Source organism: Dreissena polymorpha, chromosome 1 (genome assembly GCF_020536995.1).
Source record: "Dreissena polymorpha isolate Duluth1 chromosome 1, UMN_Dpol_1.0, whole genome shotgun sequence".
Classification (NCBI taxonomy): domain Eukaryota; kingdom Metazoa; phylum Mollusca; class Bivalvia; order Myida; family Dreissenidae; genus Dreissena; species Dreissena polymorpha.
In genome coordinates, this window is record NC_068355.1 from 77,335,222 (window position 1) to 77,360,571 (window position 25,350).

A 25,350-nucleotide genomic window follows, 5' to 3' on the forward strand; every position below is an offset into this window, starting at 1 on the left:
GTTCAAGGAAACGAGTAAACAATTTCTGAATTAATGTAAAAGAATTGACCTACAAAAAAATCAAATAAATGAAAGTGTTGCGTTAATAATTATAGCCCAGTTTTTTGCAATTAATGGGCAAGTTAAATACAAAGTAAAAAAAATAAAAATGAATGGAATAGGTCTCAGGGCTAGCGCTGGCCCAAAATATCTTTGAGCCACCCGGAAAAAAATTTGGATCCTAGATTGTCTGTGGTGCGTTTTGGGCCTATTGCCAACCAGTTTTCGTTTGTTTCATCTGCATATATACATATAGTTCAGTGTCCGACAAATTTCTTATTTTTCAGGTAGCCCACTGGGCTACCAATAAAAATATTTGGTAGCCCATAAAATTTTCCTACAAAATGATAAGAGGCAGGTTTTCATCTTTATTTTATTTCTTCATTTACATATACATAATATGTATACATACATATACATAAAACAGCAAGTAGTCTGATGTACATGTAGTCAATATCGTAAATTAATGTTACAGTACAGGCACCTTGTACTTAAATGTGAATGTACCAAAGAAAATCATATACTACATGTAGATATTACTTGTATGTGCACATGTATGTGTACTTAAATTCGGACAGCACGTTAAGTCGTAAACGTAAATAAAGCGTTTAGATGATCAATACGATTGACTCGTATGGTGTTAATCAATGCAATTCATATTATTGCCCTTTTTAACAACAAATACCGAGTTTCAAGAAATCAAGAGTATTAAAGCATTTATTTACTTGTGTCCGACTTTAAGTACTGTCCGAATTTACGTATTGCATCCGTATGTTACGAGTCGACACTTGTGTGTAGTCAGTATACAATACATTAATTGTTTCAATAATGAAGGAACTCGTGTTTGCATGATATTTTATTAAGAGAAATGTCAATGCCATATAATTCGTGATATACCCCGGTACTTTTGTTAAAATTCACAACGAAACTTTAAATGGAAATTAAATGATCTCGATGTTGTACCCACTACGATATTTTTTATTTAAAAATAAATACAACCACGCCAATTTTCACATGCTTTTTATCAGGACAAAGAAATTCATTTCTTAAATGTAGAATTTTGTAACCTAAAATAGCTGTACACAACGCGTGCAAACCGTGGCAGGTTATTAACGCATGTTGCAATACAACGGTCCTGATTGGGAGCTTATTTCATCATATCTTTAAATAGAACCATATGCCGAAATTCATTTGACACTTTAGAAAATTTCAAACGTTTGTGTTTATGACTTATTGTCTATATTAACCACACATAATTTGGTTTTAAAAATATAAATCGGGTATATATGGGATTATTGATAAACAGTCGATTAATCCAATTATTAATTGACAATGCAAACTAATTAGCAGGTGTAAACCGCGTTCACAAAGTTGTCATTAATATTCATTTTCGGTTTCGTTACCGTTTTGAAGAATCCGCTATTGTTTTGATTTATTTAATGTTTGGCGTCCTTCGATATTTAACGACATCAAAAACGTTGTCGCTATTACTCATTGTTGCGGTCAACAAAGAATTCCAAACTGCGAAATGATGTTGCATCATGTGCGCCAACTATCCAACGGGTTCTCATTATATTATTAGCAGACGACAAATGTTGATTCTGATTGGATGATTAAAATACACTGTTACTGTTTAAAACATTACCGCAAGTGATCGGTGACTGATAAGATAATTGATTGCACTTTGTTATCGGATTATAAGCAATACACAGTGTACAAACACATGGTCAGCGTGTTTATTCTACGTATGTCTGTCAATAAACCGGGCTACCGCTCTTATAGATTTATAGTAGCCCGGCGGGCGTCAGCTGGAAAATTTCAGTAGCCCGATGACAAATTTCGGTAGCCCCCGGGCTCCGGGCAATGGATTTGTCGGACACTATTAGTTAGACTATAGCATTTCAAAGTAATTTCAAATTAAAATTCCTCTCATCTTCAAAATCTTTCCTTTAGACTTTGCATGTTTCGTCACCAATCTTTTTTCAGGATATTGCAACATACAGTGAACGTGTTGGAATTCTGCACCTTAATGCAAAGGTCACAGTACATTGATTTTGATTCATTCTCAAAGCGAAGCCAATTATTATCAACTTTCCATGACTCTTGGAATGCTCTAGTTTTTTTGTGTTTTAATTAATTTATTTTTTTGTTCAAACTCATTTTCGTCCAAAGGACGCTTTAAGTTTAAAGAAGCCATGTTAGCGACTGTACGGACCAAGTGGTTACTTCCATTTATATTGTAGACAATATGAATTACTCTTCCAATGTGTTACAAATTCGTAACTTTAATTAAACTTTAATTGCAATTAAACCGCACGTGTTTTTCACGTTTTCCTTAGATTAAAATACGCCGCTGTTAGTTAGCATAGTGTGCGTGAGTAAAACGATCAATTTAATTAATTATCACCTTTTCATTTCAATGGAAAATCGGCAGAAAGTTGTAACATCAACGACATAGAACAAATTATTTAATTATCATTCTTTAATTGAGATCGATAGTCAGCTTGGAAATAATTAATTTATTGTCACGCTTATTTGCATTTTTAATCATATAATACGACATTTGCGACCGGCCGCTATTTTGTTTGCAGACAACAATATTAACTGTGTATTCAAAGCTACACCCATTTTTACGTTTAATTCAACAACGTCATTTCATGTGTAAGCGAGCTCAGTTTTGATGTGCACTTAAAAAACAATAAGGTCAAGCGATGTCTAGATACAGGTGCAGACCGGTTTTTGTTCACTGTTCAAATTGCGAATACTTTCATAGAACGAAGAGAAAAATATAGAAAACCAGTTTCGGGTTAAAATGGCGGCTGTTTTTAATGAAATTTTACGAGATTTTAGCATTTTCGCAAATCGTATTTTTCTTGAGCCAAATTCTCAAAATTTTCGCAAATGGCTCAAGTGGCGAACGACAGCACGAGCCCTGTAGGTCTTAATTTGCATTATTTAAGTTAAAGTAAGATTTAATAGGAAATGCAATTGTAATTGGTTTTTCCTCATTTTAGTTGTTTCTGTATTTATTTTCAAGCATAGCAATGTCAGACAAAATACTAGCAGTGAATGCATGTGATGTCATCACAAGAGCTGATTCCTTAATGAGATCGAAATATGGCTACACTCGCAAAAAGGAAATCTTACTTCAGACTTTTTCAATTAGGAATGGGTCCTTCTAAGTTCTACAAGCCCAAAATTTGAAAGACAAAAACATTGGTGACAGATGAAATTTTGGAGTTCACTAAACATTACTGAACAATAATTGTTAAAGGCTTGATAGATCTTTACTTCCGTCAAGATTTAAAATCAGAATATAACTTCTCGAATCTCGGTTTATCCGGTAATTCTGACTCGGCTGTAGTACCAGGTTATATTTCTTTCGGAGTATGACTGATAAACACATTGACACTTACCGCAATAAAACATAAGATGTCGAGCATTAGTAAAGCAAACCGCTTACCTTCTTTTTCATTTTGATTTCAATGTTATAAGAAAATAGATTTGTTTATCTGGTTTTGTTTTCAGTCATGTGTTGTGACAGTTCAAAATTACTATACCCTACAACAGTGCTGTGATTAAAGTCGAAACGGTAACAAGTCAGTCCGGTCATTTGTAAATTAGGTTACGTTAAACGCATATATAGAAAGTGTTTTCAATTTTTATGTAAAAAAATTATTTGTGTAAATCTAAATGAGTATGACTGAGGAATGGTAAAAAGCATAATTTGACTATCTTTTTTACGGTACAACAGCGTACATCCCCCACACATAATATGCAATTCCATGCAAAGTTGTCGTGTCGTTGTGGAGATGGTGTCCGCCTAGCGATCGGAAGGTATTGGGTTCGATCCATTGTGGGAGCGTTTGTTTTAGATCTCCTCCATATACAGCAGGTACTGGCTCTACCAAGGCCCAACCCTCCTTGTATAGTAAATGTGCGTCGATTCCCTCTACTAAATGGGAAGAATAACAATTTGAGGAAAATGTCAACACACAAAGTCTTTCTTGTTGCAGACCAAATATCGTTTCAAATCCACACTGCCACAGTTTATTTTGGAATGTCCAGCAATGTAAATGTCTTTTGAAAGTAAATGATTTTTCGACTGTGGAAAATAAATTTATTTCACATTTGCATACTACTCTCATTTTGTAGATTTTCATTTACCACTTTTTCTGAATCTTTATGCTGGTTTTGTATTCATCACAGTACTTTATGTTTTGATAAATATTACTAAGATATTTAAGTGAAACCTATATTTGCCAAAAGGAGATAATGAATTAATTTATTAAGTAAGTATACATGAAGATAAGGACATATATTTCAAGGTTTTGTTTAATATACAACGACAAATCAGTACGTTTAAGTGCATTTACAAACAACAGCGTTCGGCGAACAGCGCCCTCATCTTTCTTGTATTTTACTAAGCTTCTGGCACTTTTTTCTCAAACAAACGGTTTATAAATAACGTGAGTAAGCTATCAAGTAATTTAGTATGTTAATAATTAAAAAAATATCATACAAGACACATAAACCTTGATTCGGAGTGGAAACCGTTCTTTTCTATATGTACTACCAGCTACCTTGACTGTTGACCCCGATCAAATAAACCTCAGAAAAAAACATTAAGTATTAGTACAACGTGTTTATGCTTGTATCACAAAAGCTAAACTTGTTATCGAGACATCAAGCAGAAACTATCAGTATATATTTAGAAAATTTTACATTGACTTTGATTTCACTTAGTCAATTTCCAATCCTTGTAGATAAGTACCGTTATTACTAGATCTAAGTTTTCGGACACTTAAAGTATGTGGGTTTTTTTTTCGTGTCCGAAAATGTAGATACGAACAATACTCATAAAATACACATGACCACGATAACATTAGCACACTCACACCACAAGCTAGCGTTAGCTTGATAATACGCCAACACTATACGAAAACCTTAGCACGCGAACACCACAAGGTAACGTTAGCTTGATAATACGCTATCACTATAAGAAAGCCGTAGTAAGATTTTAAGTTTGTGCCGTAATACTTGTAGCAGAATGGAAAAAAAGATCTGAAAGAAATGAGCTACGCCAATTTATTTGACACTGATGAACAACACAAAAATTTAAAACGGGAGAGGATAAATGCATATGCTAAGGATAAAGCAAATACCGGTATTCGGAGAAAATTGTCAGAAGGTATTGATCCGTTGGATTCAAGCAAGCATCCACCCAGTCTAGTGAACATTGTGACTGGAACATAATGACACCAGCGTCTGTTAATGTCGATCAAGCACTAGATATATGTAAAACCCAAATTATGAAATTTAAAAACTCATGTCGGAACACATTTTTGGGTCAATGCCTAAAAAGTGTTTAAACGCAGTTTGTGTCTAGAAAGCAGTTTAAATTATAGTTGGAAAAACCAATGTGCATGAATCAATCTGATTTGTTCAAGAGCGATTGTCTTACAAGCTAGTTTGATAGAAATTGCCATTAAAGATATACTAAACCATGAATTTGATCCAGTACATACTGCTATTTTTACAGAAACAGGGAAACTCAGAATATGAAAAACCAAAAGCGATGCTAAAAGGTCAATTAAAAGAAGTAGTGTCTGAGCGGCATAATGAAAGCGATATCACATGTTCAGTGGAGATGGATCTGCTGTTCCAGTATGTCATTCACAGGCACTAAAATGTGTGATGTGTACTTAGTGTTTGACCAATACATGGATTTCATCACCAAGTGTGTCGCGAGTTATGGCAGACACTCCAATGGCTCAAGAGTGTACAAACTAACGGATGACGTGGTATTACCACCACTTAGTGTTATACAAGGTGTCACCGAGAACAAACAACAGCTGATCTCTCTGATTTGTAAAGCTTTATGCACGGACATAGAATTTCACCTCTTGTGCACTCAAATACGCAATTTGATCGTTACAGGAGATCATGATAAGCACATTGCAATATAAAAAGGTGTCATAATCAATCGAGCTTAATTAATAACAGGCCATTAAGAAGCTGAAGCTATTATGAAAAGGCAAACGGTTGGTGCTGTAGAAGCAGAACACATTGGTATTTATGTGGTACCTGATAATAAAGACGTACTTGTTTTGTTGTTACATTACTATGTTTTCCTGAAACTTTCATAATTGGTCATCATGGAATCACCAGTGAGAGAAAGAGCAGTTATAGACATTTGAAAAACTGAAACAAAGCATAGAAATATCGTGACCGACTTGCCATCTGCTCACGCTATCTCTGGATGTGACACTGTGACTGGATGGCTATATTGGACTATGGTATATGTTCAGTAATACTGTTTCCTCACAAATATCATAACTAAAACGAAAATTTGCGAATCTGAAACAACTTTTTTCAATTTTGTCAATTTACCAAACCGTGAAAAGATCCCTTTAACATAAACTTCAGCATAAACTTCACGATATCTTGCCAATGGACGTTCAAGCTGTCGGCGCTCTCGTTTTGCCTCTGTTTTGTTCTAGAATTGAATGCATTTGACTGTAAAAAGAGTTATCGTGACAGCATGTAACAAAGATATCAGAGATAATAGTTCCCGCTATGACACACCACAACGCAGTATACATGTACTTGTAGCGAGTCAAATGTATGCACAGCTTAGCGCTGAATAAACGAAGACCTTTTTAAACACTTGAGTGTTACTTAAGTGTTTTTTTTTTCAAATGTCATTATGCATGTGAGAAAATTTTGATATGGTTCAAGGAGCAATTTTTGAGAGGCCATCTTGATTCTGACAGCATCTTCATATTTTTTATATTACACACGTTTGTATTTCTTTATTCATATTAAACGTGTACAACAATATCAAAATGACATTAATATACACAAAACAATCCATATCTATATGTTAAAACAAATACTACTGAAAATAGCCGCGATATTGGACGTAATAAAAAATTTCTCAAAACCCCCAAAGATACCAGGTAGGCATCATTTGGATTCTTCATTAGTAACATGCCCCCCTAACAAAACACACTTTAAAATTTACTATACACCTCAATGTCGTGTTCAGTGAAAAATTTCACGTTTCTGCCGGAGTATCATGTTTATTCTAACAGGCACTGTTACAAGGCTGCGATACTTGACAACCATAGCTAATTAGAGGTCATCTAAAGCCTTATTTTATATACATAGATTAAAGGGGATGTACTTATGTGCAAGTCTTAAACTGTCCGTTCTGTTCTTGTAACACTTTTTTATTAGAAGCGAATCATACTTTAATTGTGTAATAAAGTTAATTACGTAAACATAAACTCTTAATCTCAAACATTTGAACACGTTGATAAAAGATTGAAACACTTCGATATCCGCAATTCGAATGCTGAAAAAAGTCAAACTAAAAATCTCCAACTGCTGCTGCTATTTATACGCAAATCTCCAAAAAGGGTAGAAACCTGGCCAAATTTGGTTTTCTCCTCTAATAAGCATACGCAATAATATGACTGAATATAGAAAAACTGATCGGAAATTTTAATACCAATACAAGGTTAATGTTGTGAAAAAAGAAAGAGTCGGTCGAGTATGTGGAAAAAAACTATTTATGAACGCATTACCTCAGAAAAAAGGTATACGTCCTAAAATCCAAAACAGAGAAGTTTTTAAGCGGACACATGGAGCAGTAAAAAAATCCTCCAAACGTGTACAAACAAACACACTACACAAGCACGCACGCACACACCAAACACCAAATGCAAGAGCAGTTAATATATCGACATCAGAGTATAATGATACATACTTTAGGCCATTTTACTTGAAGTTACCTCGGGTTTAACACCTGCAAATGAGTCCGGAAAAAATAGTCCTGTCAATTGATAAATTCTGACAGATGTTGTTTTTTCCTTAACAATGAGGGACAATTATCTAGTTTATTTAAATATTTTAACAGTAGAAATTATCAAAAATTGTTATTGATTATGGATTTTCTAAAGTGAGAAATATGCCACAGGATAGTACATCATTTGTTACTCAGAGAAATACTGGTTCAAAAATACCTTTTACTGTTTGTTTTAGCCATCACTTCCTAATGTTGTTAAAAATATTTTCGAAAATATTGGGATATGTTAAGATTATCAGATAAGGAAAAGTGTAAAATCACTACATTCATTTAAACCTATTTTGGCCTATAAACGACCTAAGAATTCACGGAACAGTCTTGTGAAATATTCAGTGTCTTATGTCAATACTCAGATTCATTTATCTGGTAAATGTAACCGACTAAGATGCACACACTGCAATAATATTAACGTATGTTCGAAATTCAAAAGTAGTGTTACTGGTTTATCATATGATTTACTCTATGATGTTGATTGTACCTCACGTAATGTAGCATATCTGGTTACATGTTAAAATTGCTATAAACAACACGTCGGACAAACTAATCAAAATGTATTCCGCAGAATGAATAGCCATAGACTTGATATCAACATCTATATCACATGTTGCTACACATTTTGGATCTATTCACAATGATTGCAGTTTATCTGATTTCCCGTGTGTACCTATTGACATGGTTGAAAAAAGTCTAGACCGCTTATGCATAAAAACATTTTAGATACACAAATTTAAAACTATTATTCCTAACGGTCTAGATATTAAACTGCTTTATAACATATAGAACATAAGCATAATTCACCTATACATTTGATGTTTGCCTATTACACTGAGTGTCTTTTTATACAGTTGTTGACTTAATCATTGTCGAAATTCATTTTCAACATAATATCAAAGACAGTATCGCTAGGGTTAACATATATTTACATCCAAGTATAACCAGTATTTGTTTAATCTTTGAATTGAATGCTTAAAATATAACAGCATGTCTCATATCACATAGACAAATACCGTATACACCTTTGACGATTTTTGCTTGTATTTCAGTTTTGCGATTTAAATTAGTTTTGTACGGTTCAAGACTTTGACTTTATCAAAATATTCAGCTTGATTGTACATATTTATCAGTATTGTATTTCATCAACCGAATGAACACATACGGTTTGTTAATGTGTTAGTTCACATTGCACAAAAGGATATTGCTTTGCATTATATTTCAACAAATATTTACTTATGCAAAATGAGTGTGTATATGCGTCAATTTATATTTAACGCATGACTGTTTTGATAGAACCTGTTTGACTGTCATAATAAGTATACTTTGAAATAACGTTTTTCAAAGGTATATACGTCCTATTTTGTTTCTGGGCAGTAGCACTAAATGAAAATGAATACGCATGAGTCAAAAATGTAAAGTTGCCTGGACCTCTATCAAAACCCCTTTTCTCTACGACAGCACACATTCTCTTTCTAACACTCGACTCATTAGTCTGATTGCTGCATCGTTTCTTTATGCCTCCTCTGAGTGTTGGATGCGGTTGGTCCAGAAAATATCGAGTGTTCGCGATATAAATACCATCTTCATCTGTAACTGGGCGTTCTCCTTTGTAAAAGTATGGAGTTCCAGTGTCGGCGAATATATCTATTCTATATGCGTCTTCTTTGCTAATGTTATTGTAAAGTCTATATTGACCTGTGAAAAATGAAGGGCCAATCACAAAAGCTCCTTTTCCGGCATCCGCTTTGTTAGCAATAGTATTAAGTACATATCTCAGAAAAGGATGCCTTGCTCTACAGAATATTTCTCCGTTGCATATTTGATAAGGTCCATTTAACATCATTGCAGCATTTTCGAATGGCGCTAGTACCAATATACAAGTGTATTTCTTGGTCACAATGTCAAGCGGTCTCAAACACGTCGTATCTAAATCCGCGTACAGGCCCCCGAATTCGTAGAGAACAACGTAGCGCATGAGATCTGCCCTGACTACCGTTTCAGTCGTATTGTCGAAAAAGTGCAACAGGTCAGGATGCCTGTCCTGTAACAATTTTCGTGATGTATTGTATGTCCAGAAATAGAAGGTCCAGTCAGGATTGAATTTTGGAAAGGTTTCCATGTATTTGACAAACATATCTGGAACGGCCATGTCCGATGTTGAGGAACTGTCGGAGACGCGAATCCATATTTGATGGACATTGTGGGGTATACGGGGTGTGTCACTTTCAGCTGTCGGGAACTCGACTTCGAGATCCGGTTGAAATCCCATTTCTAATGGTATGTCATCCAAAATCATCTTTGAACGGAAAACCGGTTTCACGGCGTCTATGTTTGATTTTAAATGTTTTGTTGTGTAGTTCGTTGCTATAATAATGTTTTGCGTTGAACGTTTGCTATTTTTCCCTTTGCCACTAATTAGTTTGGTCACATTTATTAACGCGTTCGATTGAACAACATTTTTAGTTTTTCGATTGAGTGCAATCTTCTCTTTGACCTTCGTGTCATGTTCACGATCAGTTATGGTGTTTGTTTTACTACCCGTGTTTTCGATGGTATGGACACGTGCAGTCGAATGTTGCACGGTTACATCTGTCCGGTATTTTGAACCTGAAATGAACACTTATCACATTAAACACACATATCGTTGAATCTATGTATACAATTTGTGTAAGGGGAGAACTGAAATACTAGTTTCATTTCTGAGATATAGATCTGAACAGTTTTATCATACAAAAACAACAAAGGGCAATAACTCTTATTTAAGAATGCGAAGGGTTATGGTTCTTAAGCATGGCATTTTCCTCATTTATATCAATACACTCATGAAGTTTCATGATGGAATCCTGCATGTAATCTGATATATAACCCTGACAAGAATCATCATAAAAATGGGCAATTACTAATATTTAAAAATGTAGGGTTATGGTTCTTTGGGTATGGCACTTCTCATCACTGATATCTATATACTTTCGAAGTTTCACGTTGATATCTTATATAGTTTCTGAGATACAGCCCTTGCATTTTGTGACAGACGCACGAATGGACGGACTGACGAACAGACGGACGGACAAGCCAAGTTCTAAATCCCTCCGCCTATGGTGGGGGTAATAAAATGGTAAATTGCAGACACCGTCTCCGATAGGTAAGTCTTAACTAATAAGCACACAAGTTGTAAAATTAGGTATCAAAATCACGGCATGAATTTAAGCACGTAAATATTTTAAAATGGACGTCGCACGACCGGCCTCGTGATATAACCATTGTTTGTGTATGAACCTTTTATAGCCTACATTTGAGTTCTAGTTTAGATTTAGTATTGATGAACACGGATCCTATGTTCTTTTTAAAATACAGCGGTAAATATTTGCATATTCGCATTCGATCGTTGTCGTGATGTTTTTATTGCCTATACAACAGCGGGGTATAAATAAAAAATGCACATCAAATGTTTGACTAAGGAGCGGTGAACGCTTTTAAAACACTTTTTGCGAAATTCTAGTCAACAGCATCTTTTATAATATTGCGTTAGATATGTGTTTGGCTTATAATTTTCTATTAAAGTAAGAGTACAAATACAATTAGTTCCCTCCTACTGAAATTCCGACCGTGTGCATATCTATGATACCGCCGAAGTTTCATGAGAAACAAACGAGAACTCAAATAAAAAAGCGATTTGCAGTTTTTTAACCTTTTTAAATTATATATTTTAAAACCAAATTGCAGTAACAAGTCATCTGTCTATGGATGCTGATTGTGTATAGATGTTATCAGATCAGTGCATTTTGATAACATGTTTCCGTTCGGAGACATAAGACACCTAATAAATGTGTTCTTTGTCGGGTTAAGAAACTGCATACTTTATGAATATACACTCAAAACCTTACTTGCATGTAGCGCAATTATTGAATAACGTGAATATTATTTTTTTTCTTCAGTTGAATTTGTTTAATTTCAAACAATAATACAATTTTTGTTGACATTTAAAAATGTGACCAAAGTGATTATTCGACGTTTTAACAGTAACGTGACGATGTTTACTTATATTAACGTATATTTAACTTGAAAGCAATACATATTTGTTTAACATACCAATTATATACTCTAATCCCCAAAGCAAAGCAATGCAACAGATAATTATCGATAACAGTCTTCGTGTGCGCACCATGTTTGTAACTGAAATGTTGATCTTCCTACTCCATAGATGCACAACGTCACTAAATACCCAATTAAGCGCTGCTACTGTATCCACCTAGTATAACAAACCGCTGCTACTATTTCCAGCTAGTATACAACTTTGGTAATAAAATCAATATTAGTGCGGATGATATTGTGAAATCCACTTGGACGGAAAACAAAGAATGTTTACTTATTCAACACATAGTTCAGTAGCCCATTGTCTGTTTTGTATTTGACCAGACTGAGATTTATAATAGTGGTTAGATAGACTGTCGCGAAGCCGGGGGATTCAAAGGATAAGCTCGCAATTATAAATAACCACATAATTAGTTCGTGTATGTATCGTTGAATGTTATTATCATGCGAGCTAATAAGGAGTGAGAATTTAAACGTTCAAGGCCGGTGTAAAGTCTTTTTACTGTAAAGAATAAGGACACTTATTCAAAAACACTTTATACTTGTTAAAGAAAAAACAAGACATTTGTTAAAATTACAGAAAGTAATAGAACAATCATAGGTCATTAATTAGTAGAAATGTCTACATCATAAGTTATTTTTAGGCGATGGATTTTATGCAAGTTGGTCAATGTTGAGGATAGCGAGATCACCCAGGTTATTGAGATGTAAATACGAATCGAACGATACGTCAAATGTAATAGAGTCAGTTTGTTTCAGAAGACCATCTTTAAGAAAGATGTTCACATCGAAGCAAAAGCGAAGGCATGTATCTTTCGACGACAATATTACTTTAGAATGTAAACATAAGGTCGCGACTATTTAATGTGAAACATACGCGTAAAATGTGTCCTTAACGCTGTGTGCAACAACACAATAGTGTACTTATCAGCTCATTTTAACGTTCGATACAACACCACGAAAAAAAAAAGATTTCGCTCACTTGTTTGAGTTAGCTCATACTGACATACATGATAACCCTCAAGGTTTCACGAATGCACCAGGTTCATCATTTTTATGGACCTATTGCGCTTTGTTTAAAATTGCATAATACTTGAGCCTTGTCATTGCATTATACGTGCCAATTTCATCAAAAATTCTTACTGAACTTTTTCGACAACAAGGCGTGTCTTGTCTAAATTTGGAGGAAAGTGTCGTCCCTGAATAGCTTTTGCGGACTGCACATGCTTATATGGGACCATACTATTACGTACATGCATTATGTCAACTTCTACCAGAAAATGGCTAATTTTTAAAGATATTTTAATACACACGGACACATGCTCATCAACCTACACATTGTGTTTTTTATACTTAGCTCAACTTTCGGACTAAATGTCAGACTCAGACTTAGGTAACTTAAATTCAAGGGATCTTTTCACGTTTCGGTTAATTGACAAAATTGGAAAAAATGTTTCAGATTCGCAAATTGTCGTTGAAGTTATGATATTTGTGGGGAAACAGTAATACTGAACATTTACCTTGCTCTAAAATATCCGAAACGATTAAAAAAAATTGGAAAGTTCTGTTGTTGCCTTATATTTGGTGACAGTACGAGGATGCCTTATATAAAGTATATTCCCCATTGTGTGAGCACGGATGGTCGAGTGGTCTAAGTTTTAGGTTTTTACTCCAGTGGTCAGTGGTTCGAGCCCAGTTGCGGATTACTTTTTTCATTAATTTTGTTCTTGTTTTTTTTAATGGAGCTTTTTAGATCCAATGTTTACATTAATCAATATAAAGCATTTTATGACAATCTTCAATACCTGCCAAAATCTGTGAAAAGGTCCGTTTAATAAAAACAAGCAAATTAGTTTAATTGATAACACCAGTAAAATAAAATGTGTTTATGGATCGGTGCAAAACCCTTTATATACAATATAATTATAAGTGTAGGGTAATCATTAATATGGATATTGTTTTTATAAATTGCCTTTCTTCTCGTTGATATCTACAAACCCATGAAGTTTCATGCTTACAAATACAACAACAAAGGGCAATAATTATTATTGCAGAAAGTCCATAGTTATAATTTTTGTGCGTGGGACTTCTTTTCATTGATTTCCACACACCCATGAAGTTTCATTTTGAAATGTATCATTTCAGAGATATAACCCTAAAAAGTACCATTATACAAAAACAACAAAGGGCAATTACTCTTATTTAAGAAAGTGGAGGGTTATGGTTCTTAAGCATGGCATTTTTCCTCCTTAATATCAATACATTCATGAAGTTTCATGTTGAAATCCTTCAATCAACCATGAAATCTGAGATATAGCCCTGAAAAAAAATCATCATAAATGGGCAATTACTCTCATAATAAAAGTGTAGGGTTATGGTCCTTGGCAATTGCACTTCTACTCACTGATATTTATACACTCACGAAGTTTCACGTTGATATCTTATATAGTTTCTGAGATATAGACCTATTAGTTTGTGACAGTGCACGAATGGACGGACTGACAAACGGACGGGCGGACGGATGAGCCCAGTTCTATATCCCTCCACCTATGGCGGGGATAATAAAATGGTAAATAGCTGACTCCGACTCTGATAGGTAAGTTAAAAATAATAAGCGTGCAAGGTGTAAACTTAGGTATCAAAATCACGGCCTGAGTTTTAAACGAGTAAATATTTTTAAATGGACGCCGCACGACCGGCCTCGTGATATAACCATTGTGTTGGTGTATGATTGTTTGTAGCCTACATTTGAGTTTTTGGTTTTACTTATTACTGATGAAAACGGCAATCGGGACACCTCGGACAATTCCGCCATATCGGCGATCGTCTCTCGGGTGTATTTGGTGGAAGGATATGTCTAACGCCTCTAGGCGGAAGATATTACACCGAAAATATAGTTCGGGTTACAAACCATTAAATTTGCACTAAATTAACTGATAATATAGATATAGAAGGACCAATATCTCTGAGGAGTAATATAATAGAATATTTGTTTCTGTTATTGTTAAACATTAGTTGTCATTACACACAAAATATTCAAATGTTAATTAAATGTTTAGAAAGCTTATTAGTTGTTTCTTGAAGTGTAAACAACACCATTATTCAAACTTAAAGAACCAGTATTTCTTAAATTGCATTAATTATCGGTACAACATTGCGGATGTTCTGAAGGGCGACAAACTTTGAGATTTAATCCATATGTTTAGGTTCTATACCATAAACAATCGTACAACACTGTACAGTGGTACAGGGAAAACTCTTCGGTGTAATATAAGAAATAGTAAAATCCACTTAGATCACCCCCAAAAAAAAAAAACAACATTATAGTGACAAGTAAGGCAGTCACAAACTGTATACAGACAAAAGCCATATGGCTCTCAGTGGGGTTTACTATTACCAGTATTGAGACACCTAAAGGGTTTCGCAGGATGGAATAAGTGGAGAGCTTGATTGAATTTGAAAAACAATTCTTTCTGTGCATTTGATGATGGCAACCATACAGTATGGCAGATATTTTTTATATTTTAGCCTAAGCAACTTAATTCCAAATGCTGTTATTCTGGCCAGGCCGATACTCTTTAGCTGGGCAACCAAAACACTAAATATGGTCAACTGTGCAGGCAACAATTGTAACTAGAAGTGGCGCGGCAGAGGCCGACGCGTATCCCCATGCCGCATGTTTGACCCAGTAAGCATTTTAATGAACCTCGTGGTGAATAAAATGGATCAGCCCTGTTTTAGCCTTAAGTGTAAATTGGTTATTCCAATACTGTGGAGACACCAATAACACCTATAAAAAAATTAAGAATACAGTTTTTTATGCCCCCGGTAGGGTGGCATATAGTTTTTGAACTGTCCGTCAGCCTGTCTGTCTGTCCTTCCGTCTGAAAACTTTAACATTGCCCTAACTTTTGCAATATTGAAAATAGCAACTTGATATTTGGCATGCATGTGCATCTCAAGTAGCTGCACATTTTGAGTGGTGAAACGTCAAGGTCATCCTTAAAGGTCAAATATATGGCTTTAAAGCGGCGCAATAGGGGGTATTGTGTTTCTGACAAACACATCTCTTGTTTTTAATTGAAAAACCAAAGACATTGTTGGAATTTGACTAATTTAAGGCATCCTGTATACATTTTAAAACTCAATTTTCCACAATATGAAACAACTTTTTTAAAAGGCACCAATAAAAGCTCCTCCATCCCCTATGCACGCTAAACCAAAAATCATTTTTTTATAAGATTATCCTTCAAAATGGGCAAAAGTCCGGGGCAATACTGTCAAAATGCCCTTTAACAACTCTTGTGACATGCAGCTGTAGTCTATTTTCTCTGTATTTTTTTTACAGCGAAACACATAATGGCATCATCATAGATGTATAGCTCAGAATTCATTTTATACTATATAAATATGTTATGTGGTCTTATTTATACAAAATAACCTGGATATTTATGAAAAAACACCTTCTCCCTGTAAAGAGAGATGGCATTTGTTCGCCATAAACATTGATATATTCAGTAAATTGTAAGCAACAAACATGAAAATTCAGTCCCCCAGTCATCAAGTTTTTAAAGAGTTCAACTTTGCTTAAGTAATAATGCATCAATGTTGATTCTAACAAAAAAAGGGTAGTCATTTATGCCTAAACTGTTCTGCTTTCCAGAAGCAAGGACGTCAAACACAAACTTTAAACCATTTATAGTCTTAATTATTAAACAAGAGGGCCATGATGGCCCTGTATCGCTTCACTGCTGAAAAAAAGACTGAAACAAATATTCTCAGCATGTGCAAATACTTAAATATAGGCATTATTTAAGCACATGTACACTTTTGTGACCCCTTGGGCTGGGTCACATTTAACCCCAGGGGCATAATTTGAGCAAACTTTGTAGAGGACTACTATATCTCACTACATACAAAATGTGGTAGCCCTAGGTCCTAGAGCTAAGGACGAGAATATTTTTAAAGGTTTTCACAAAAAAAGCAAGATATAAGCGTATATAATGTTCAATTTTGTGACCCGGTCAAATTTGACCCAAAGGGCATTATTTGAACAAACTTGGTAGAGGACTAAAAGATGCTACTGCATACCAAATTTGGTAGCCATAGTCCGAATGGTTTTCGACAAGAAGATTTTTAAAGATATCACAAAGTAGGTGCTTTATAAGCGTTAATTCAATTTTGTGACCCCTCGGGGCAGGGTCCAAGTTGACCCCAGAGGCATTATTTGAACAAATTTGGTAGAGGTTTATTTTAGATGTCACTACATACCAAATTTGGTAGCCCTAAGCCCAATTGTTATGGACAAGAATTTTTTTTAAGTTTTCACAAAATAGGCCTTATATAAGCATATGTTCAATTTTGTGACCCCCGGGGCAGAGTCAAATTTGACCCCAGGGGCATAATTTGAACAAATTTGGTAGAGGACTATTAGATGTCCCTACATACAAAATTTGATAGCCCTAGGCTCAATTGTTATGGACAATAAGATTTTGAAAGTTTTCACAAAATAGGCCTTATATAAGCAAATTTTCAATTTTGTGACCCCTGGGGCAGGGTCAAATTTGATCACAGGGGCATAATTTGAACAAATTTGAAAGAGGTTCACCCCAGGAACATTCCTGAAAATTTTCATCAGAATTGGACCAGTAGTTTAGGAGATGTTTAAAGGAAAAGTTAACGCGCGGACGGACGCACGCGCGACGAACACAGGACCATGACATAAGCCCCGCTTGTCTTTGACCAGTGGAGCCTAAAAGATATTCGGCGTTTATCCTGATTTTGTAATATAGTACGAAAAATAACAATTTTATTTGATTCTGTAGTAGAAACAAAGAAGACCCCTTTTCTTTTCAAAGTAAAAGTTTTATAATAATTTTTATTTTATTTTTTTTTTACATTTTTTTTTATTCAATATAGAACATACAATGTATACATGTATATGATCATACAACAAAGTGATTGTACAAAGCAATAAAGTTCAGACATGTTATACAAGATATGCTAATATATATACTTTTTTTGGTTTCCTTAAGATTTAGAAAAAAACAAAAACAAAAATCTGGGTTAATATGTTTTTTCTTTGGTTGTTTGTGATAGGTGTTGTTTTTTTTTAAAGAGAAAAGAAAAGAACAACAGAAGAACAGTTATGAAAAATGATGAGTTGTATAAAGTGGGAAGAAAGCATAATGGACTCGTGTGTTTTGTTGTATGTTCACAATGATCTTATATGATTGAAAAAAATATACACAAATATTTTAGAAAGATAAACTAACATTAGAGTAAAATGTATATAAGTGGACAAACATTATGAGAATTTTATCAGATTCCATTTTTGTTCAAAGATTTGTAATGTGTCATTACTGAGGGCTATTTCTTTCTCATTCGGATTTTTAGTTTAAGACTATGGACAAAAACAATTAAAATTTGGTACTTGTTTTTTGTACTTCATGTTAAAGATAAAAGATGTTGAAAGGAAAAGTTAACACGCAGACGGACGCACACACACACAGCGAACACAGAACCATGACATAAGCCCTGCTGGTCTTTGGCCAGTGGAGCTAAAAAGATATTCGGCGTATATCCTGATTTGTAATATAGTACAAAAAAATAACTTTTTATTTGATTCTGTAGTAGAAACAAAGAAGAACCCTTTTCTTTTCAAAGTAAAAGTTTTATAATTATGATAAATTGCCAGGACATAATTATGGGCCTTTGTTTTTGACATCTGATATCTTGTGAACCAAAGAATGGTGCTCTAATACGAATGATACATAACATGAAGTAAAACAAAACAAAATTACTGCGTAAGTGTGTGTGAGATAGAGAAAATTATCAAAAAACAATGAAAATTTTATTTGCATATTAAATACAACACACTTTGACAACAAAAAGTATTGTTTGTATAATCAATATGAACATAATCTAAGTTGCTGCTAATATGGGATCCCCACCAGGATTTGAACCTGGATTTCCTCTCCATATAGAAAGGTGTGTTTGCTTACACTATAAGGATGTTCCAATTAACAGCAATAATATTGGTTACAATTATTTCTGTCAACTATATTAATTGTTTAATTAAGACGGTGTGGTGTAGCCCACTGTCCGATGCGTTCAGATTGATGAAAACGGCTCTTGTAAAAGATTCACTTTCAATACAGCATATTTTAATTCGTTCGTTGTCGTGATGTTTTTATTGCCTATACAACAGCGGGGTATAAATAAAACATGCACATCAAATGTTTGCCTAAGGGTCGGTGAACGCTATTGAAAACACTTCTCGCGAAATTTTAGTCAATAGCAGCTTTTATTATATTGCGTTTTAGATGTTTTTGGCATATAACTTTTCTATTATATTAAGAGAAAAAAGAGAAAATTAGTTCCCTCCTACTGAAATTCCGACCGTTTGCATATTTATGATACCGCCGAAATTTCATGAGAAACAAACGAGATCTCAAATAAAAAAGCGATTTACAGTTTTTTACCCTCAATATTAAATTACATATTTTAAAACCAAATTGCAGTAACAAGTCATCTGTCTTTGGATGCTTATTGTGTATAGATGTTATCAGTTTATTTTTGACGATGCTGCGAAGCAGCTCGTCTAAGTTATCATACCATGAACAAATTCTTAACAACGGCGACCTATGTAAAAGACCGAGCCAGTCCGATTGAGATAGCTCGATTTTTCTAATCGGCATACCTCGCTGATAATCATTGATAAAAGTATATAAATAGGACAGCATATTCTGGGAAAAGGTTTTAATAATAGTTTGAAAACGTTAATTTTTAATCATTTATATTCAATCCATTATATGTTTATAGATCAATGAAACAACTATGTATTTTCTGTATTGTATTTGATATTTGTCGTGATTAAGTAAATTAATTGCAAATTAAACGTGTATAATTAACTTTCAACGCGATCATGAGTGTAAAGAAAACGAATTATTTCGAACCTGCCATTTGTAAACGTTGTAGCGACTATGGTATATAAACAGCATAATAAACATAAGACATCTGTGAAACTCGCTCTTATGCGTGCTTTCTCATTTTGCATATTTAATTAACTTTTCAAACAGAAATTACAGAGCCACATCAGTGCAGTGCACATACTATGTTTGATAATTCATTCGTTTGTTGGATATTGTTTGCTGTTTTAAACACATATTAGGTCATATCGCGGAGATTTAGTTAACTTTACTATGTGTTCATTGGCTAACTCACGTATTCAAGTGCTCTTACGACTATGTGCTCATACCTACCGGTACTTTCGGGAATCATCATGAAATTATTGCCGTACTTAACGAACATACATGCATAAGCTTATTGAATTAGAGAAAAAACAATAATCAAAAGAGAAAAATTATATGTTCATGCACATGGGCATATGAAATCACGTCCGTACACATAGCATGATTAACTTAGGAAAGGAAACAACAAAATATAAAGTTTGGTATGATATACATGTGAAATTAAAGAGCATGGTGTAATTAGAGAGCATGTCAAGCTTTCAATTTATATGCTGAAACGTAATGTTATAACACACAAACGTTTTACTGTAACAGAACGTTTTTTAAGATAAGTGGTACAGAAGATATTTCTTGTTATATTTGATCGAGAATGTAGCCCGCCTCCCAGTTACGCTGAATGAATCAAGTTCCCCACGGGTACTACTTCCCCGTACCCCCATTTGTTTTCTCGTACCCTACATTTTCCGTACCCAATATTTTCGTACCCATTTTTTTTCGTACCCACAGTTTTGCCTCTACCCAATTTTTTTGTGTACCCAATTCTTTTTCCAACCCAATTTTTTTTCGTAACCAAATCGTTTTTCTGCCCCATTTTTTTTGGCAAAATTTGTGCACCCAAAATTTTCGTACCCATTTTTTTCCTACTCAAAAATTTCGTACCCACATACACAATTGTGGCGATGTAGATAAATTTAAATAGATGCTTTTATATCAATCCTCTTCAAAAGCATCGTCACACCAGTACTGTCAGTACTTTGATTATAACACCGTTTGGGGTCAAAAACACCTGATGAATGTTATATGTTTGTGTATGTTTCAACCTGTTATATGTTCTTTATCGAGTAAAGCAATTGCAAATCCTTACTTGCAATTTAGCGCAAATATTAGATAACGTGAATACTAATGTTTTGCTTCCGTCGACTTTGCTTAATTTCAAACAATAATGGGAATGAGATGTTTCTTCGATATCTAACATACCATAAATGCGGTAAATGCATAAATATAGGTTATGTTGACATCATTTCAAAATTTGACTAAATTGGTATTTTTATGTTTTAACAATAACATGCCAATGTTTACTGATATTAAAATATATTTAACTTGAGAGCAATACGTATGTGTTTAACATACCTATAATATAAGCCAATCCCCAAAGCAAAACAATGCAACACATACATATCGAAAACAGTCTTCGTGTGCGCACCATGTTTGTAACTGAAATTTTGATCTTCCTACTCCATAGATTCACAACGTCACTAAATACCCAATTAAGCGCTGTTACTGTATCCACCAAGTATAATAAACCGCTGCTACTATATCCAGCTAGTGCTACTTTGGTATTAAATCAATATTAGTGCGGATGCTATTGTGAAATCCATTTGGACGGTAAACAAAGAATGTTTACTTATTCAACACATAGTTCAATAGCCCATCACGTCTGTTTTGTATTTGACCAAACCTTAGCGAAGCCGGGGTATTCAAATAAGCTCGCAATGATAACCATATGATTAGTTCGTGCCTGCATCGTTGAATGTAATTATCGTGCGAGCTAATAAGGAGTGAGAATTTAAACGCTCAAGGCCGATGTAAAGCCTTATAATGTAAAGACTAAGTACACTTATTAAAAAAAACACTTTATATTTATTAAAGAAAAAATAAGATATTTGTTAAAATTGCAAAAAATATTACATTCTGTGACATAACGGTATATGCTTATTGTTTATTCTTATGATAGAAATTTAAGTACAGATAGATGTAATAATAGGGAAATATTTTAATAATAAGTTTGAGTATGTAACGTTGCTGTATGTTGCGGGTATTTAGGAATTAACATAACAGATGTCAGTTCGGATGGGACATGTAATGAAGTTTGAAAAATTGATTATGGAAGTATGGTTTCATTTCTCCAATGTAGTTCATTTATCGGGAACACGTGTTGATTTGTATTAGTCCTTGATTAACAATTTGGCTCGTATTACTTCAAACCAATACATAACGAGTCCCATTTCAGATATGGTATATAATGAAATTTAAATAATTGATTATATAATTGTAATTCCAATTTCCCAAGGTACATAACAGATACAAGTTCGGATTGAATGTGTATCGGTGTTTACATAATTGATTATAGAAGTGTTAGGTGTCATATTACTAATGTGGTTTGTCCATAGAGAACATCTGGTTATATGATCGAGTATGCTTAATGAAATTATCTGCACATGGTCATCACAAACTGTGACATGTGGTAGATGCATGAGCGATCCTTCCAATCAACAAGGGTTATTCGAAGGGGTGGGTTTAGAAAATCGGGGGAAAAGTACAGTCAACCAATCAAGAATGGGATAGGAAATATCTAAATTTTATGTTTATGTACCTTGGAATAAAATCCTGTGTTATTGTGGTTAGACGAGAGATTCTGCGGTTAGATTTGGAAAAGAACTTTGAGAGTTGTCACGTCTTCTTGACGTGGTGGCCATGTTGGCCGCCGCGCTGTAAAATTGTATTTCACGAACAATAGTAAGCGTTGTGTTAGAATATATTCAACAGAAATAAATCACGATGAAAACGGAAAAGAACTTTGTTACTGTGTGTTTTCCACGAACGATACATAATTACGTGACAATTCAGAACAATCATACGTCATTAATGGATAGAAATTCCTACATTATATGTTACTTTTAGGCGATGGATTTTATGCAAATTGGTCAATTTTGCGGGAAATATGATCACCCAGGTTATTGAGATGTAAATACGAATCGAACAATAAGTAAAATTTAATAGAGTCAGTTTGTTTCATAACACCATCCTTAAGAAAAATGTGAAAATCAAAGCCAAAGCGGAGGCAGGTATCTTTTGACGACAATATTGCTTTTGAATGTAAACATTAGGTCGCGACTATGAAATGTGAAACATAAATGTGTCTTTAACGGTGTCTTGTACTGTGTCAGCTTATTTTAACGTTCCATACAACGAAAAGCTTTTAAAAACAAACAACGATTGATGGTGAGATTCTAAAGGGCGAATACTAGTACATTCTGATACCAAAATGCCTTCGGCGAAAGATGAAAACTCATCTAAATAGCCGTATTGTGAAATTTGATTGGAAACGAAGCCAAGAAATAAAAAAAGAACAACATCTCCAACATGACAACGTGAACTATCCCAGGGAGAAGAAAAGGTCTGAATTTGTTTGAAATCGAAGGTAGAAACTACTTTCTTGCAGTTTACTATTTTGCCAATTTCATTGAAGTTGATCTCCTACATATAACAACATCAAAACAAGTAATAGAAAAGTTGAAGAAGCAATTTGGCATCCCGTGTAGAATTATCAAAGACGGTGGGCCTCAGTTTACTTTTAAAGAGTTCAGAAATTGTCTTCATGTTGAGGGACTTAGCATCATATTACGTCGTATTAGCCTCATCCCCCCGAATCAAATGGTTAGGCAGTGGCAGCTGTCAAAGTAATGAAGATGATGATGACAAAATGGGCAAAGTCTGGAACTGACCAATACGAAGCCCTACTGGAATAAAGGAACACACCAAAAAGGACACGTGTCTGATTCCCGTGCAAATGATGTTTGGCCGTGATACAAGAACCATGATCACACAAATGGTATTCAAAGAATGCTTGAGACCATGTGAAATGTGAAGCTCGAAAGGCTTCAAAAAAAAAAAAGTTACGATCGGAGAGCACGGAAGTCATCATACATCCAAGACGATCAAGCCGTTTATTTCAGTCATAAGCCATGGAAAGCATGGAAGAAGGGTGTGGTGCAAAAGGCAGATCACCCGCACATTGAAATCAAATCTGCTGACGATGCCGTATATAACAGATATCGTATTCATCTACGACCAACACGTGTACCTGTTCATTCGCGAGACCTTTTCCCACTGCGTAATGTGACAAACACAAATAACATCGGTGACAACTACGATACTTTGAACACACCAACAGCAAATACCCAGCGGCTCCCACAGTTCAGAGACAAGACCCGGTACAGCAACAGACTAACATTCCACCGTTGCCACGATGTTGATCTTGCTGGTTATGCGCAGAAATTAAAACAAACGGCGGGATCCTTTCGTAGCGTTTACTCGCACTCTCAGGTTACACACAACCAATAAATCATGCGTATCAACACCAGCCTCACATGGCTTTCGAGGACGTGGAATGAACCCGGATCGCCTAGGTGAGAAGTTTGTATACCAATAATTGCGCCGTCTGTTAATCAAACTCTAGTGTTAATATCGATCGACCAAGCAGCGATCGATAAATCGGGTTTACCGCAATTTTCCTCGACACGATGAAGGTTGACATTCATAAAAAAAATTACGAAGCGCGTCTATTTTCTTTTAAAAATCGTAAATAAAAAATGGTTTAACGGCTTCAAATGTGTATATGTAACTTCGACAATCGTCTTACATTGCAGGCAGTGAATGAATACAATTTATTTAGCCAAAAAGTGGTCTCGACAAGTGCGAGTGGCAGCATTAACATGTAAAATAACAAACAAAAAAACGTTTTACATTTTATTTATTTCAGAAGATAACAAATACGGTTTCTGTTGTTAACTTTCCATTATAAAAATGTATACATGTCATGAAAAGCAAATTCCAATATGCTTAATATTGCCTTTATTTTTCATAGCATTTAATATTTCGGTACCCGCTCAGCTCAGAAAATTGTGTTATACTGTCTTAATTTAAGTTATACAATGACATCGATGTAAACTATTAAACAATTGTTTATGTATAATACCACAACAACACGCGGAAACTATGCGTATTTCGGCGCTCTCAAGGTTTTGGGAACGTGTTTTACTTAAAAAAAAGTCCTCGTTATCAATATATGTGTGAAATTCTGCGACTTACGCTGCATTATGTGCAGAGCCTGTGTGTATCCCCGCACTTGAACCTTATTAACGTTTTTGACTCACGAACGTTGGGACGAAACTTTGAAGTATATCTGGAATTTTCAGCTAATTATTTGTCCTGAAAAATTCATTTGGTGTGGACCTGTGTTGTAGGAGTGAGAGGCCGTAGTTCCCGGAGAAAACCTTATATGTCCGGTACTTTGACCACCAATGATACTCACATATC

At 34.6% G+C, this 25,350-nt stretch overlaps 2 protein-coding genes across 5 annotated transcripts in view; one reads left to right on the top strand and one right to left on the bottom strand.

The window, feature by feature from the left end:
• Positions 1-3,614, bottom strand: part of LOC127836674 (ras-related GTP-binding protein A) — a 378,726-nt gene extending 375,112 nt beyond the window's left edge. Inside the window, exon 1 of one of the 2 annotated variants that reach the window (XR_008028870.1) lies at positions 3,503-3,567. Coding sequence is in view for 1 of the 2 variants with exons in the window: in XM_052363373.1 (XP_052219333.1) it covers positions 3,503-3,514 (12 nt within the window). In the remaining variant the exon portion in view is untranslated. Of the gene's footprint in view, positions 1-3,502 lie in introns of both variants that reach the window. The other variant, XM_052363373.1, reaches the window with a different exon arrangement.
• LOC127836334 (uncharacterized) overlaps positions 1-25,350 on the top strand; it is a 493,739-nt gene that overhangs the window by 172,891 nt on the left and 295,498 nt on the right. The gene's annotated exons all lie outside the window — the stretch shown is intronic.